General features: G+C 45.8%; 1 protein-coding gene across 1 annotated transcript in view; it reads left to right on the forward strand.

The window, feature by feature from the left end:
• si:dkey-256h2.1 (uncharacterized protein LOC337520 homolog) overlaps positions 1-16,404 on the forward strand; it is a 322,407-nt gene that overhangs the window by 130,948 nt on the left and 175,055 nt on the right. The window contains exon 7 of the mRNA XM_038797529.1: positions 3,464-3,629. Coding sequence (XP_038653457.1) covers positions 3,464-3,629 — 166 coding nt within the window. The remainder of the gene's footprint in view (positions 1-3,463; positions 3,630-16,404) is intronic.

Raw genomic sequence — 16,404 nt, forward strand, 5'->3', positions numbered from 1 at the left:
GTTAGGAAGGGAGTTCCAGGATGTTGACCCCGTCTCGATGAGAAATAGCAATACGGTTCCAACTCATGATGTTGTGTGATTTGGAGGGGAACTTTCAATTCCTATGCGCTGTCAACACTTCTTTTCGGCGATGGAGGTAATGGGTTTGGACAGTGCTGTCGCAGGGAGCCTTGACGAGTTGCTTGCACCCACTACTGCAGGAGCAGGAATGCTAGAAATTACATTGGCATATTTTTCTCATTGGCATGGCATTAAACAATTCCAAAAACAAACTAATGCAAACATGCACTATGTTTTAAAAAAAAGTGTATGAAGTAAAATCAATTGATTCATTGGGCCGCCTACTCAACCATGTTGCAACTAGTCACCACAACTCATCAGCAACCCTAAAATGTCCTGAGAAAGGCAGGAACACAATCTTCTTTTTTAAATTTAAAGTACCCAATTCTTTTTTACCAATTAAGGGGCAATTTCGAGTGGCCCACACAGACATGGGAAGAATGTGCAAACTTCACATGGACTGTAACCTGGGGCAGGGATTGAACCTGGGTCCTCAGTACCATGAGGCAGCAGTGCTAACCGCTGCTCCACTGCGCCGCCCCGGAACACTATCTTCTAACAAAGGTTATTCCTTTCCTGTCACAAAATTATTTAGTTCTGGACGATAGCCATGAAGACAAGATTCAGGACCCCAACATCCACCTGATGTTAGGACACATTGATATCAACTTCTTTAGGGACTCTTTTTGGCTCCCTTTTGGACATTAGTAGAAAATCTGCACCTTTTGCGGTTGTCAGCAAGTTATTACAAAATCCAGCAATCTTCTATGAAAATAAATTCTATTATCTAATCTGATTCTATGCTGACGTGACCTATGTGCTGTTCCTCTATCTTCATAACTACGTCAAATGATCACGTGCTTGTACAGTCTATTTAAAAAATAATTTTAATGCATCAATTAAATCTGTGTGAAGTCAATGCTTTTTTGAATAATAAGACCAAGCTTCTTGAGCCTACCATGTTAACTATGGGATTTTAACTGGGTATTAGTTGGATGGCCTTTTTCTGAATCTTTTCCAGTGCCCCAACATTTCTGACCTTGTGAGGGGACCAGAATTGGACATAGTATTCTAAAAAAGACTTAACCATGGTCTTGTAAATGATGGAAGATATTGGATTGACTTAGCTGCACATTCTGACACTCTGTTTGTCTTTTTTGAGTCGGGATAGTTCATGCAGGTCTGCCTCCTTGCCTAAACCCATGCTTGATGCGGATACCTATAGTCTCTTATGGACTATGAATAATTTACCGTAGCAAAATTACCTTGTTTCTGCTATTGTCTCTCGGCACTGGTTGTGGACATACGTTGTTTATACCTGAATATTCCTCCACCAGAATTTCTAGCTGGTAAAAAAGATTTATATCTCAGCATTTCTAGATGCTGTCACCCTCACTGATCCAGTTTGTGTTGTGATCTGTAAGCTTTTAGCAAAGAGCAGCTCCATTTAAGAATAGGCAATATTACATTAATATTCTACAAAAAACAAAACGAAGGGAGAAAGAGGAGCCATTTTTGATAGGCTATAATGACATGGTAAACTGAAGAAAAATTAGTCTTCTGAAGCATGGAATGGTTATTTTGTAAACTCTGTCGAAGCAGGGAACTGCAGAATAGGAAGGGACGGTAATTTTATTTTATAATTATGTAATTTGCTGAGTGGTTTGTATGTTTCTACTCTATGTTTTGCACTATGTGATTTTGCAGTATGAATTTAATGTTGCATGTGGACGAGCTATCTTTTCACAAAAGATGCTATTTGTTTTTCGGAGGTTAATGGCTCACTTTCAACCCATTATTTGTGCTGCAAAAATCAGGCTGTATAATTATGGTTTGATTTAATGTAATATAATAGAAGGATAATTTATATTCTTTGCAGATGTGGAAAGCTTTGGTAGAAATGCTGCAAATGGAAAAAACATCTGCTTGGGGACTGTACAGATGATGATTACTGTTTAAGAAGGCTGACAGACCATCATAAATATATATATTAAACATAGTTTGTTTTTGATTGATTACTATTTGCTTTTTTATATGAGTTGCAGAAAAAACATATGTTAATAAGGAAGATAAATAACCTGTCAATATCTGTTGGCATATTAATAATTTACATTATTTTTTATAGTACCCAATTCTTTTTTTCCAATTAGGGGGCAATTTAGCGTGGCCAGTCCACCTACCTGCACATCTTTGGGTTGTGGGAGTGAGACCCACGCAGACACGGGGAGAATGTGTAAACTCCACGTGGACAGTAACCCAGGGCCAGGATCGAACTTGGGTCCTCAGCGCTGTGGTCCAGCAGTGCTAGCCACTGTGCCAATGTGCCGCCCTGTGCATATTAGTAACAAAACGGTAGTGGCACAATAAAGATTCTATCAGGAAGATAGTGCTGGATTGTGAAGTAACTAATTTGGCTGGAATTGGTTATTGGCCCATTTTCAACAACTGCGTGTACTTAAACCATGAGGTCCAAAGCTTCTCCCAAATTGGGCTTTGGGCCTCATTTCAATACTTTGAGAAAGTTGCCAGTGCCTGTTATACTTCTGGAAATTTCCCATTTTATGGGAATAGTTGCTATTCTTACCAGGCCTCCTTGAAGTCCAGAAAAGTGGTGGAGAGGAGCATGTGCAACAGGCAGGAGATGGCAGGCTTGCAGAAACGCTTAGAAATGTGTTTTTAAAAATTATTTAATGGGATGAATGTTGCAGTCAAAGCCAGCATTTGTCACCAATCCCAAATTGCCCTTGAAAGGGTTAAGCCAGAAGGAGCAGGAGTATTCTTCAAACAGGCAGTAAGCTTCTCATTTGCATATTTAAGGTGTCGAACACTGTTTTAGGCCACCATCGGAGGTCGCTGGAAGACCATCTGCCCCAATTTGGGGTCAGCTACAGTTTAGGTGGCCTTAACACTTGAGACTGCTAATGTGTACAACAAAGTCCAATTTCTTGCGTGGGAAGAGAGGATTTGGAGTTGATTGTTTCTGTAAATTGAGCTCATACATATAGACAATGGAATGCAATGAAAGGAAGAAAGATCTTTTTTTTTCTTTTTCAAATATTCAGTTAATGTGAATATTCAGAAAGATGTGAATCTTTCTTTGTGTTACAGCATAGATTATATCAATATTTCAAATCCACTTCTTGTGGCAAGCAACACAGTCTTTAAATTGTCCAGCTTGTAAGCTTTTGTTTTCAAACGCTTACCTCAGTTATCTTTAGTTACTTCATTTGGAATTGGCAAAAATTAGCTTTCTCTTTTTGTTTGCACTTTTATGCTTGCTCCTCACCAGAGATATTTTGATGTATTGAAACCATTAGCATTAGTGAGAAGACCAACAAGTTGAAATTTAAATACATGTAATGCTAACAAGCGATATTGAAACACCACTTTCTGTTTTCCATAGACCTATCTTCGTATGACTATCTCGAACTTGATGCTTCATTGTCATGCCCTGGAACAAGAGATGAAACTTGTGCTCATTGGGACCACACAGTTCAGCTTTATGTGTGCTGTATGAATAGCTTGTATTGCAATGTTGAACTTGGAAGATGGATCACACCATTCCGCAGGTAAGCCAGCATTTAATGTGTGAGTATAATTAGTTTGATATGCAGTTGCAGAATCATGGCATTCAGCACAGGGAATCATTTGGCACATTGCAACTTAATCAATTTTTAAATGGGCAGTAGGGCGGCGCAGTGGTTGTCACTGCTGTCTCACGGTCCCGGGTTCAATCCCGGCCCCGGGTCACTGTTCGTGTGGAGTTTGCACCTTCGCCCCATGTCTAAATAGGAGCTAATTACTTCAATCCAATTTACGCATGTCTACATATGCTCTTTATTTTGCGATACTTATCAAGTTTCCTTTCAGACAAAGTTGTAAGTGCCTATGGGATAGAGTAAATTATGCGCTACACCATGGAATGTCAAATCCACAAACTCAGCGGAAGCCTATCCATACTCCAGACAGGACCAGAAGAAACCGCTTGGCTAAATAAATAAAAATATTCCCTGTTCGAGTTGCCTCTTGTAAAGCATTCGATGTTCTCTGTCAGGAAAAAAATATCTTTTACGTTTCCCCTGACATTCATCTCATGATAATACTGAGCTTGTGCCTCATGATCACAAATTTCTGGCCGGTGGAAAGAAGATTTCACTGCTTACTCCCAAAACCTTGATTAGATTTTCCTTTAATATGCTCTGTTTTGCAAAAAAGGGGCCAATTTTTCAAACCTCTTTTCATAACTTTAGCTTCTTATTCCTAGCATAATTTCAGTGATTCTTCACTCTACCCTTACTGTGATGAGTGTTCAAAGCTGCATGGAATACCCCTGTAGCCAAACCAATGTCTGCACAAATATGTGATTGAAGTCTCGGGAGTTTAAGTTCTGAAAGTAAAATATTATGGCTAAATTTATTACTTTCTAAACCGATGGAAAGTAGATGTGAAAGTTAAATGTAATTTGTTGTCAAGGAGATTACATATTTTCAGTGAGCTTTAGTACTTAACAGACTCACTCTGTTATCATCAGTTTTTTCATGGGGACATTGCAGGTCCCATAGAGATTGCAAATAAACTTCTCAGCAGCATACCAATGGCCTTTATGTGCATTTATTTGATGTTAAGGCAGGAAGAATGAATTGTCTTTAGAATATTGGTGAGGTTCCAACCAGACATGGGACCATTCTCACTGATAACAGGAAAGTAAACAGGGGAAACTGCAGCATTGCTTCCTGTCATTTGAATGCAGATATGTTCATTCCAGAACACAGTGTCATGGATTTGCCTAATAACAGCAGTAACATGAATTTAATAAGACATAACAGGCTGTGACATGCCCGGCAACAGGTAGAAATCTGCCTAGTGACAGAAGTAACTAATGTTCAAAAGGCCGGACGAGATGTGTCTCTCCCAGTAACAAGATTAGAAAGAATTTAGATAGACTCAGATGTGAATCGCATATCAGGAAAAACAGCTTACCTAGAAGATTGGGAGATCGCTGAGGTATACACATGCTAATGTTAAGAATCAAGGAATTTAATCGGGGCAGACAGCCAAATAGTCAGAAGGCAGAATCAAAGTCGAACAAAGAATTATCAGTCAGGCCGCTCAGAAGCAAAGCAGGCCAGTTGACATCAAGCAGCCTCAGAAGCAGACAAGCCAGTTTCCAGCCAGCATCCTGAAAGCCAAGTTTTACATCAAACAGCCTCTGGGTCATAGAGCCAAGGCAGTGCAGAAACTTTCATAAAGATGTTTAAATATCTTTTCTGGACCAGGAAAATAAGTTTCCCAGACTTGATCACAAAACCCTTGGTGTGTGGTAATTATAACCTGAATTTGACTTATAGATTTATTTGATTTGAAGTGGTTTGGCGGAAAGGGGCAATCTTCAGGAGTTCAGGAATCGTAGATGTATTTTGGAAAATAAACTGTGTGCGTGTTTAGTAATTCATATACTTTATTGTCTTAGCATAGTACAGTCCGTTTCATGTGTACTTATATTTAATTTAATAAATAGTCTTTAATAATTGTTACACCCTCTCGTCTAATGGATTCTTTCTGAAACTCCAAAGTAAAGACCTTTTTCTCTCCAAAGCCAGACAGAACTGCAAGGAAATTCAGTCCAACCACGAGCTGAAGGCACAATTAGTTGTTTAAAAACCCTTCGAAAAAATCTTGTGTGGGAAACTCTGTTCTTATCTCAGTAAGGCTGTTGGTCATTCTGGTGGAGTTGGAAACAAGAAATAATTAAACAAGCCTGAGGTGGATCCTTTGAGTGATTCCTCAGAGAGAATCCTACAGCCTGGGAGTTCTGACTGAACATTCCTGCTACAAGATCCTCAATAGGAACCCAACCGGTAGCTTTGATCCCTAAGCATCCTGGGGGGAACAGCCTGCTGCAACGATCTCGACATTGGAAGCAAAGACACTCATCTTTCATTTAATTTTTTAAAATTCTTGTTATTTGACCCCATCCCCCTCCCTGTGTCTGTTTTGTGTGTTTGGGTAGAGGGTGGGACGTTAAAAGAGAGGAGTAGTAGATTAGCTGGCCAGTCTCTCTCTTCCCCCCACAAACCCCTCAGTCGATGAACCTGCAGCAGATCAGCATATGTTGTGCAGATTTCTGTGCCTGCCTGAGCCCCATGTCCTGGCCATCCTCCCACTCCCCCGCATCCTTCTTGGCGGACGAGGCCTTGAGTTCTTCCTCCTCCTTAACCCACCGGCCATGTGCTGCGCGGTGTTGTGGAGCACCCAACAAGACACTGCGATGCAGCCGACCCTCCCAGCGCCATACTAGAAGGCACCACCAGAGCAATCCAGGCACCTGAACTGCATTTTCAGGATGCCGAAGCACCACTCGACCACGCCCTTGATGGATGCATGGGTGTTGTAGCGGGCCTCCACGTCGGTCTGTGGTCTCTGGATAGGCGTCATCAGCTACGACCGCAGTGGATAACCCCTGTCGCCCAGGACCCAGGAGCCAACCCTGCAGCCACATTGGTGCACCTCGAATAGGCCGGAATCATCGAATGTGCACGCTGAAGGCGTCATGCATACTGCCCGGGTGTCGGGCGCAGACGTGCATGATGCGCATCCGATGGTCACATACCAGCTGCATGTTCATCGAGTGGAACCTCTTTCGGTTTGTGTAGAGCATCTTGTCATCTGCAGGTGCTCGTATGTCAATCACCACCTGGACCTAGGACACCTCGGCAATGGCAGCGGACCTTTCTGCCCAGACATCCTGTGGCTTGGTCCACATTGAAATGAATGTATTGTGCCGGCTGGGCATAATACCAGTTGTAGTAATCCACGGGAGGCAGGAGTTCCGTCACCACACCAATATTTATTTGCAATAACGATATTACAGGAGCAGCTACCAACAGTGCTGCTAGCAGTCCAGTCAACTTAAGACTGCTCACAAAGCTATACAGGTGATTATATGGGCCCCCTCAATGAGCTATCATTGAGGGAGCTCATACTCCAATTGGCCAACCAATAAAGCCAATTGGAGTTCATTACACCCCCCCCCCCCAAGGTCCGAGGAATTCCTGCCAGCTGGCATTCCTCTGAGCTTCTTCCTGCTCCTCATGTCTGGGTCTGTCACCTCTGTCGTCCGCCGGGTCGTTCTCCGAAGTGGGCGGGGTGTACCTTATAGGTGCCCGTCTTTTCCTTGACGACCTCCTTGGAAGTTGTTCTTCCTCCTCCTCGGGTAGAGGTGTCGCGGCGGCCTCGTCAAGTGTGTCCATCTCCGACTCTGATGACTGGATGACGGGGTCTGGAGAAATTGCTCGGGGCTGGGGTGTGGGTATCCTTTCCGTCTGGGCTATCCCAGCTTGAGGCGGTCCTGCTTCGCCTGCCTCCAGGTGTGGTTCCGCTGCCCTTATTTGGTCTAGGTTTTTCTTCAGCACCTTACCTCCTATTGAAACCTCATAGGATATGGGCCCTGTTTGGGACTCTACCGTGCCTTTGACCCACGTTGGTCCATTCCCATAATTCTTGACCCAAACCGGTGCCCCCACCTGGAAATGTCTCTGCTGTCGACTATTATCATGCCCCCTGCGTTGGGCCTCCTGTTGTTTCTCCACTTTCCCCGTTAAATTTGGGAAAAGGAGACTCAGCCTTGTTCGCAGCCGCCTTCCCATTAAGAGTTCAGCTGGCGGTATGCCCGTTGTGGAATGCGATGTGGTCCTGTAATCAAACAGCCAGCGGGAGAGCTTTGTGTCTATTGACGCTGCCGGCTGCTTCTTGAGTCCCGCTTTAAGTGTCTGGACCGCTCTCTCTGCCAGGCCGTTGGTCGCTGGATGGTAAGGGGCCGTTTTGATGTGACGGACTCCGTTTTCCTCCAGGAATTTTCCAAATTCCCCACTTGTGAATGCCGTTCCGTTGTCCGACACCAATACCTCCGGCAGTCCATGTGTTGCAAACGAGGCCCTGAAGTTTTCAATTGTCCATGCTGTGCTTGCCGTGTTTACCCGGTGGACGTCCAACCATTTGGAGTGGGAGTCCACTATCACCAAAAACATTGAGCCCATGAAAGGGCCGGCGTGGTCAATATGCAGGTGGGTCCACGGTCTGCCTGGCCATTCCCACGGGTGCAATGGCGCCGCTGGTGGCACTCTTTGCCCGTGTTGGCACTCCTGGCACCGACGTACCAAGGCTGCTATGTCTGTGTCCAAACCTGGCCACCAAACGTAGCTTCGAGCTAGCATCTTCATTTTAGACACCCCTGGGTGTCCGTGATGTAACTCAGTTAAGATTGCCTGACGGCCCTGAGCTGGGACGATTACCCGGGCTCCACATAATAGGATACCGTCTTCTACGGTTATTTGGTCCCTTCTGCTCCAGTATGGGTGCATCTGGGGCTCCACTGGTCTTTGCAGTTCCCCTGTTACCAGTAAATGCTTCATCTTTGCTAAAACTGGGTCTTTTTGCGTCCACAACCGAATATGTTGTGCGTCTACTGGTAGGGTGTCCAAAAAATTTAGAGTCATTACTGTCTCCTCTACTTTTGGTACTTGCGGCGGAGTGTCCGGGAGGGGAAGTCTGCTCAAAGCATCTGCATGTGCTACTCGCGTTCCCGGTCTGTGCTCCAGAACATATCTATATGCCGCCAGTAGCAACGCCCAGCGTTGGATTCTAGCTGATGCAATCAGGGGTATTGACTTGTCTTCTTTTAATAACCCTAATAACGGCTTATGGTCCGTCACTCTGGTGAATTTCCGCCCGTACAGATACTGGTGAAATTTTTTTACTGCGAATATCACCGCCAGTCCTTACTTCCTCTCAGCCATCGCCAAGGTCCTCGAAGCATAGGCAATTGGCCGTTCTTCCCCATTCCTTCCTCTATGAGCTAAGACGGCTCCTACCCCGTAGGGGGATGCATCACAAGTGACCACCATCTCCTTCCTTGGGTCATAATGCTCTAGGACATTTTCGGATGACAGCTGTTCCTTAATGTCCCTAAATGCTCGGTTTTGGCAGGTGGACCATTTCCATTCTTGCCCCTTTTTTAGTAGCTGGTGGAGGGGTTCTAGGATGGACGCCCTATTTTCAATAAATTTTCCATAATAGGTTACCAACCCTAGAAATGATCGTAACTCCTGGACCGTGGTGGGAGCTGGGGCTTCTTTTATTGCCCTTACTCTGTCTTCTAATGGATGTAAGCCTGACTCGTCTACTTTATATCCCAGGTACGTCACTTGTGGGGCCAGAAAAACACATTTTTCCCTTTTTAGCCGTACGCCTGCCTTTGCGAAATGCCTGAGCACTTCCTCCAGGTTCCTTAAGTGTTCCCTGTTTGTCCTACCCGTGATTAAGACATCGTCCAAATAAATCACCACCTGCGGTTGTCCCTGCAGAATATTTTCCATCGTACGCTGGAATATAGCGCAGGCTGATGACACTCCAAAAGGTAGCCTAGTATAACGAAAAAGGCCCTTCAGAGTGTTGATCGTAGCGAACTTCTGGGAGCCCTTATACATGTTTAGTTTCATGAACAAAAGCCCACCTGCCAATTTGGCATATAGGTCGTCTATTTTCGGGATTGGGTATTTGTCCAGCAGTGCGTATTTGTTTACTGTCTGTTTGAAATCTCCACAGAGACGTATTGAGCCGTCTGGCTTCAAAATTGGTACCACCGGCGCTGCCCATTCCGAGAACTGTACTGGTCTGATAATGCCGTCGCGCCGTATCCTTTCTATTTCGTCATTTACTTTCTTCCTTAATGCAAAAGGTACCGGCCTGGCCTTACAAAATTTCGGAAGGGCTTCTGGGTCCACGTGCAAAGTTGCTTTGGCGCCTATGATTTCCCCCAAACCTTCCTGGAAGACCTCCGGGTATTTTTGGAGTACTCCACTCAACTACCCGCTTCCACTCTGGAAAATTTTCATCCAATCTAATTTTAGGTCTTTCAGCCAGTTCCGTCCAATTAAGCTCGGTCCGGAGCCCTCTACTATCGTCAACGGTAATCTGAGCAATTGTTTCTCATATTCCACAGGTACATGAGTCGTGCCTAGAACTTCCAGGGGTTCCCCCGTGTAGGTTTTAAGTTTCGTCGATGTTTTTGTTAGGGTTAGTGGCTGGAGTCCATCTTTGATTTTTCTTAATGCTGCCACTCCCATTACTGATACGGCCGCACCTGTGTCTATTTCCATTATTGTCGGCCGCCCGTTCACCCGTGGGGTAATCCTAATGGGTTCTGCTTTCTTCGTTGCAATATTATATAATTGTTCCCCTTCGGAGGAGGATGGGGCGTCTAGGTTGTGTACTTCCCTGCGTCCCCACCTGCTATTCCTCTTTTGCCACCTCCTTCTAGGGTTTCTGTCGTTGTTACCCCACTCTGTCTGGTGCCAGAAACGGTCCTTCTCTGTTGGGGGAGCCTCAGCCTGTACTTCCCTCTATCTCCAGTTAGTCCTGGCAGACTTGGGGGCAGTTCTGGGGTTTTCCTTTTTCCCTCTATTCCTCAGGTTTTTCCTGAGAGCGGCAATCTGGTAGCAGGACCCGTTGTGGTAGTCCCTCTCACAGGCATCTACCTCCATTGGCGTGCCCTGTAGTTCCTGCGCCCCACTTGCTGCCTTTTCTAGGGACAGTGCGAGCTGTAACGCCTGCCTGGAGTCTAGCTCCATTTCCGCCAACAGGCGTTTCTGTATTGTGAGGTCGTTTATACCACACACTAACCGGTCCCGAAGCATTTCATTTAGCATCGGGCCGAACTCACATTTTTCCGCCAGCCTTCTCAGGCGGGTCAAGAAATTCGTGACTGATTCCCTGTCTTCCCGCTTCGCTGTGTAGAATCTGTACCTACGCAAAATGAGGGGTGGTTTTGGGTCGTAGTGCTCTTTCACCAGTTCCGTTACTTCTTGGAAAGTTTTCGTGTCCGGCGCATCGGGATAAGTCAGACTACGTATAATGGCGAAAGCGGAGGGTCCGCACGCCGACAGCAGGATAAGCCGTCTCCTTTCGTCCGTCAGTATATCATTTGCCCGGAAGAAGTAACACATTCTCTCCACATACTGGGACCAGTCCTCAATAGCCGGGTCGAATGCCTCTAACCTCCCAAAAAACGGCATTTTTAAAATGGCAAGGCTTACCCTCCGAGTGCGGCAGCTTGTCTCCGCAAAATTCGTAGTTTACCTCGTCGCCACTGTAGTAATCCACGGGAAGCAGGAGTTCCGTCACCACACCAATATTTATTTACAATAACGATATTACAGGAGCAGCTACAAACAGTGCTGCTAGCAGTCCAGTCAACTTAAGACTGCTCACAAAGCCTACACAGGTGATTATATGGGCCCCCTCAATGAGCTATCATTGAGAGAGCTCATACTCCAATTGGCCAACCAATAAAGCCAATTGGAGTTCATTACACCAGTGATGGCACAGATGCACTTGTACACCGAGCTCTGATATCCTGGACAGGTCCCCATTCAACGCCTGAAAGGACCCCGTGACATAAAAGTTCAGGGCATCACCTTGACTGCCATCGGGAGTGGGTGTCTGTGGTGATATGCCCGTGGGCTATATCATGGATGAAGGTGGTACAGACAAACCATGCGGTCTCTAGGCCAAGGTCATGTGACCTGACACTCTGATATAAAGGGAGACACATCCGGCCATCTTCAGAAGAAGATTGAGAGGGTAATAAGACGTACATGTGAATGGTCAGTGCTCGGTGCAAGTTCCAGAGGAGTAGTTAGCAGACCCAATGATAATGTTCTCTGCGTCAGATTGCTATCTTACCACACGAGACTCAATAAAAGATTCTGGTTTGGACAAGTCGAAGTGTTTGGTCAGTTCCTTCCTGAAGTACAAAGGACCAAACACAAGTGTCCTCCCCCATTCCCCCACAGTGTCAGGTACATCATGATCTGGCAGATATGTCGCCCTGTCCCCCTGCTCAGTCGGAGTTTTCGACAGCATGCCCAGTCCGGCAGGTTCTTGAATGACAGGCGCTGCCGGTATACACAAGGAGGCAGTGCCTCCTTTGCATCTCCTCCTCCTACTCGGCCTGTTGGCCGGCTGGCTGTCCATCCTCAGCAACCGCTACCTGTTCCTCTGGGGCACGCTGCGCAGCTTCAGCTTTCTCCTCCTCGAGCAGCTCCAGCTCGTACTGCCACAGTGCGTCCCCCAGGGTTGCGACAACTGGGAGGAAGGTTACCACTGCTGGTTGAATTCCAATATCCATTGTCTGCAGGGGGTGAAAGGCCGACATGTTAGCATGGTGCATACCCCCGTGCTCTACCAGTTCCACCGGGCTACACGGGTGTCTACGGTTGGTACTGTGTGCCAGGACACCGCCCCAGCCCCGTGGGGGCTCCGTGCCCCCACCCCGAGCCAGCATCCAGCCTGGTAGTCACGCCTCTCCATGTCCTACCTCCTCTCTCCCTCATCTGCCACGGCGCCTGTTTCGCAATTTTTAAAAGCACAAGTGAACCTCGCTGTCTGGAATTCCCTCTGGTGGAGCCCCTGGACAATACCGGGTCAGGCCCACTAATGGTATGCCAACAGTGATTACTGTACGTGTGCAGTGAAATGCGTTGTCGCTGCTGTCGGTGCACCGGAGAACTGCAATTTGCCGTGAAACCGGCACCCGCCACAATTTTGGTGTCAATGCCGATTCTCCGCCCAATCGTGTTTCCCGATTCCGTCGTCAACCGACGGAGAATGCCACTCCTGAAGTTTGACCCATCTTCAGTACACAAACATCAGTAGCTCAGTTTCAATCAAGGAGTAAGAATTGTAAAGCTTTCCCACCAAACCTGGAGTCAGGCAGGTCTGTCCTCCATCCCCAGTCATTGTGTGCTGTATGAAACCTTTTGCTGAGTCCATTGGGAAGGATGCAGGAATAAGAGGGGTGACAATCCCAGGCAGTGTAGGGTGTCAGATCAAAGCCTCCAGTACTTGAATGATGTCACTGTCCCCTCTCAGATCCTCTAATTGTACGAAGACTGATGAGCATCTGCAACCAGTTCATACTGGCATTGGGAGTCAAATTAAATTGTGGTAAGAGAGAAAACATGTACTTTGAGAACAGAGCTGACTGCCACCTGTCCACTTCGCTATCAAGTTAGACTACTTGAAGGTGCTTGGTATATGGGGCTGGTCGTGCATCAAAATCTGAAAGCAATAAAGGAGATAAGTCCCCATGGCCTCATGAGATCTATCCAAGAATACTGAGAGAGGCAAGGGAGGAAATTGCTGGGGCCTTGACAGTGATCTTTGTATCCTCATTGGCTACCGGTGAAGTTCCAGGGGGCTGGAGATTAGCCAATGTTGTTCCATTGTTTAAGAAGGGCAGCAGGGATAATCCAGGAAATTATAGGCCAGTGAGCCTTATGTCAGTGGTAGGGAAATTATTGGAAAAGATTCTTGGAGATAGAATTTACTCTCATTTGCAAAAAAAATTAACTTATTAGTGATGGACAGCAAGGATTTATGAAGGGGAGGTCATGCCTCAATAATTTGATTGAGTTTTTCGAGGAATTGACAAAAGATGATAGATGAGGGAAAGACAGTAGATGTTGTATACATGGACTTCAGTGAAGCCTTTGACAAGGTACCTCATGGTACACTGGTACAAAAGGTGAAGTCACATGAGAGCAGAGGAGAGCTGGCAAGTTGGATACAGAACTGGCTTGGGCACAGAAATCAGCATAGCAGTCGAACGTACTTTTCTTAATGGAAGGCTGTGACTAGCGGCGTTCCTCAGAGATCAGATCTGGGATCTTTGATGTTCATGGTGTATATAAATGATTTGGAAGAAAATGTAGCTGGTCTGATTAGTAAGTTCGCGGACTACACAAAAATTGGTGAACATAGAACATAGAGTGCAGAAGGAGGCCATTCGGCCCATCAAGTCTGCACCGACCCACTTAAGCCCTCACTTCCACCCTATTCCCATAACCCAATAACGCGTCCTAACCTTTTTTGGTCACTAAGGGCAATTTATCATGGCCAATCCACCTAACCTGCACGTCTTTGGACTGTGGGAGGAAACCGGAGCACCCAGAGGAAACCCACGCAGACACGGGGAGAACGTGCAGACTTCTCACAGACAGTGACCCAGCGAGGAATAGAACCTGGGACCCTGGCGCTGTGAAGCCACAGTGCTATCCACTTGTGCTACTGTGTTGAAGTTGCGGTTAGTGAAGAGGATTGTCAGAGGATACAGCAGGATGTAAACTGGTTTGAGTCTTGGGCAGAGAAATGCCAGATGGAGTTTAATCTGGACAAGTGTGAGGTAATGCACTTTGGAAGATCCAATGCATGTAGGAATTATACAATAAATGGTAGAACTCTTGCGAGTACTGACAGGCAGCGAGATCTGGGCGTGTATGTCGACCGATCACTGAAAGTGCCAACTCATGTGGATAAGGTGGTCAAGAAGGCATATGGCATGCTGCCCTTCATCGGTCAGGGTATTGAATATAAAAATTGGCAAGACATGTTGCAACTGTACAGGACCTTAGTTAGGCCTCATCTGAAATATTGTGTACCATTCTGGTCGCCACACTACCAGAAGGATATGGATGCTTTGTAGAGGGTACAGAAGCGGTTTACTGGGATGTTTCCTGGTATGGAGTGCATTAGCTATGAGGAGAGGTTGATAAACTTGTTCTGTTCCCACTGGAATGACGGAGGTTGAGAGGCGACCTGATAGAGGTCTATAAGATTATGAGTGGCATGGACAGAGTGGATAGTCAGATGCTCTTTCCTCGGGTAGGAGAGTCACGTACCAGAGGACATAGGTTTAAAGTGTGTGGGGAAAAGTTTAGAACTGATGTGTGAGGCAAGTTTTTTTACACAGAAGGTGGTAAATATATGGAACGCGCTGTCTGGGGAGGTGGTGGGAGCAGGTACGATAGCGGCATTTAAGGGACATCTGGACAAATATATGAATAGGGTGGGAATGGAAGGATACGGACTCCGTAAGTGTTGTCGGTTTTGTTTAGGCAGGGACCATGGTCAGCGCAGGTTCGGAGGGCTGAAGGGCCTGTTCCTGTGCTATATTGTTCTTTGTTCTTTATGACGTGTAGACATGGTAAAACAAAAACTTGGCCTGTGGGAACGATGTTTCCTCCATTGTGGGTTAGAACCCAGTCATCAGGTGCCAGGCGCTTACAGCATTGCTGTACTTGCCGCAGGTACGCCCCATACCCCACCACTGCGCTGTGATGATCACTTGTGCCATTGTCTGGTTTTTCTGAAGAATGAAAATGGACTATTTCCACAAGGACACAATGTACAAAACTTTCGACAAATAGGGAACGCAATGTCACCCTCATTCTGATGGTCACAATTGTGTGTGGCTGTTTCAAGCTGTGTGTAGATCTTCTGTGTGCAAATACCTAGTGTCACTATGTGCTAAGGTGCTATCTTTCCTCAGTTTGCAACAGATGGGTCAGACTGTGTTCCTGTGGAATGCACCATTCATTTGTACTGTGCTGTATCACCTATCCTCATGGAGAGGTTTATGCAGAAAAGCACCATAACCACAAGTTCATTAGGCAGTGGTCTGCATGTAATGTCCCCAACGCCCTATGGAGAAAGCTGTGGTGAATCATGTGGGTGGTTCATTGACTACACTGTCAAAGTCATTTGGCAAAGTGCTTCATCACCTGAACTTTCAAAGGCAGCAAAAGGTAGTTTGGCTAGTGGTGAGAAGGGCCCTCCTCAGTAGATCCTTCCTGCATTCTCAGAGTTCTCACCTCTCTGCATATTGTCCTCGAGGTGGTTGTTGTGGGGAAGAGACCATTGCAAAGAAGGTCTGGAAACAGATGTCGTTGTTTTTGTTGAGGTTCTTTTCTAGAAGCTCTATGATGCCAAACTCTGTTCAGGGTTGCACACTGAGACGAACGGCAAGTTTGGAAAGAAGACCATCAACTCAGTGAAAGATCTCTTTGTTCTGTCTGAAACTTGTTGGTCTTCCAGTGCAAAGAGCTGTCCAGAGACTAGGGTTGCAGACTGGCACATTCCAAGGTCTAGGACAACCTGCTGAAGGACACAGTAAAAGGTAGGGCAGCTGCAAGAAAAGCAACTGTTTAAGATCCTTCAGTTAATGTACCCTGAGAGTCTGTAAGACATGAAAATCTCTTCAATATATTTTTGACATGTAATGAATAGTACAAATATTGTCCATTTGTAAATGTAGTAAGTAACATAGAGTGTTCAAAGAAAGAGTTGTTTCTCACTTTTATGTAATGACAACGTTCAGCGGTCATGTAATGTACTTTAAAACCGTAACAGTAAGTTTTTTTTTAATTCCTTTATCAGAGTTACAAAGCCAGAGCTCAGAGTTTGGCAGGGGAAAATCCCTAGTCCAGCTCCTTGCCCGCTCCAAAA

The sequence above is a fragment of the Scyliorhinus canicula genome, chromosome 5 (genome assembly GCF_902713615.1).
Source record: "Scyliorhinus canicula chromosome 5, sScyCan1.1, whole genome shotgun sequence".
In the NCBI taxonomy this organism is placed as follows: Eukaryota; Metazoa; Chordata; class Chondrichthyes; order Carcharhiniformes; family Scyliorhinidae; genus Scyliorhinus; species Scyliorhinus canicula.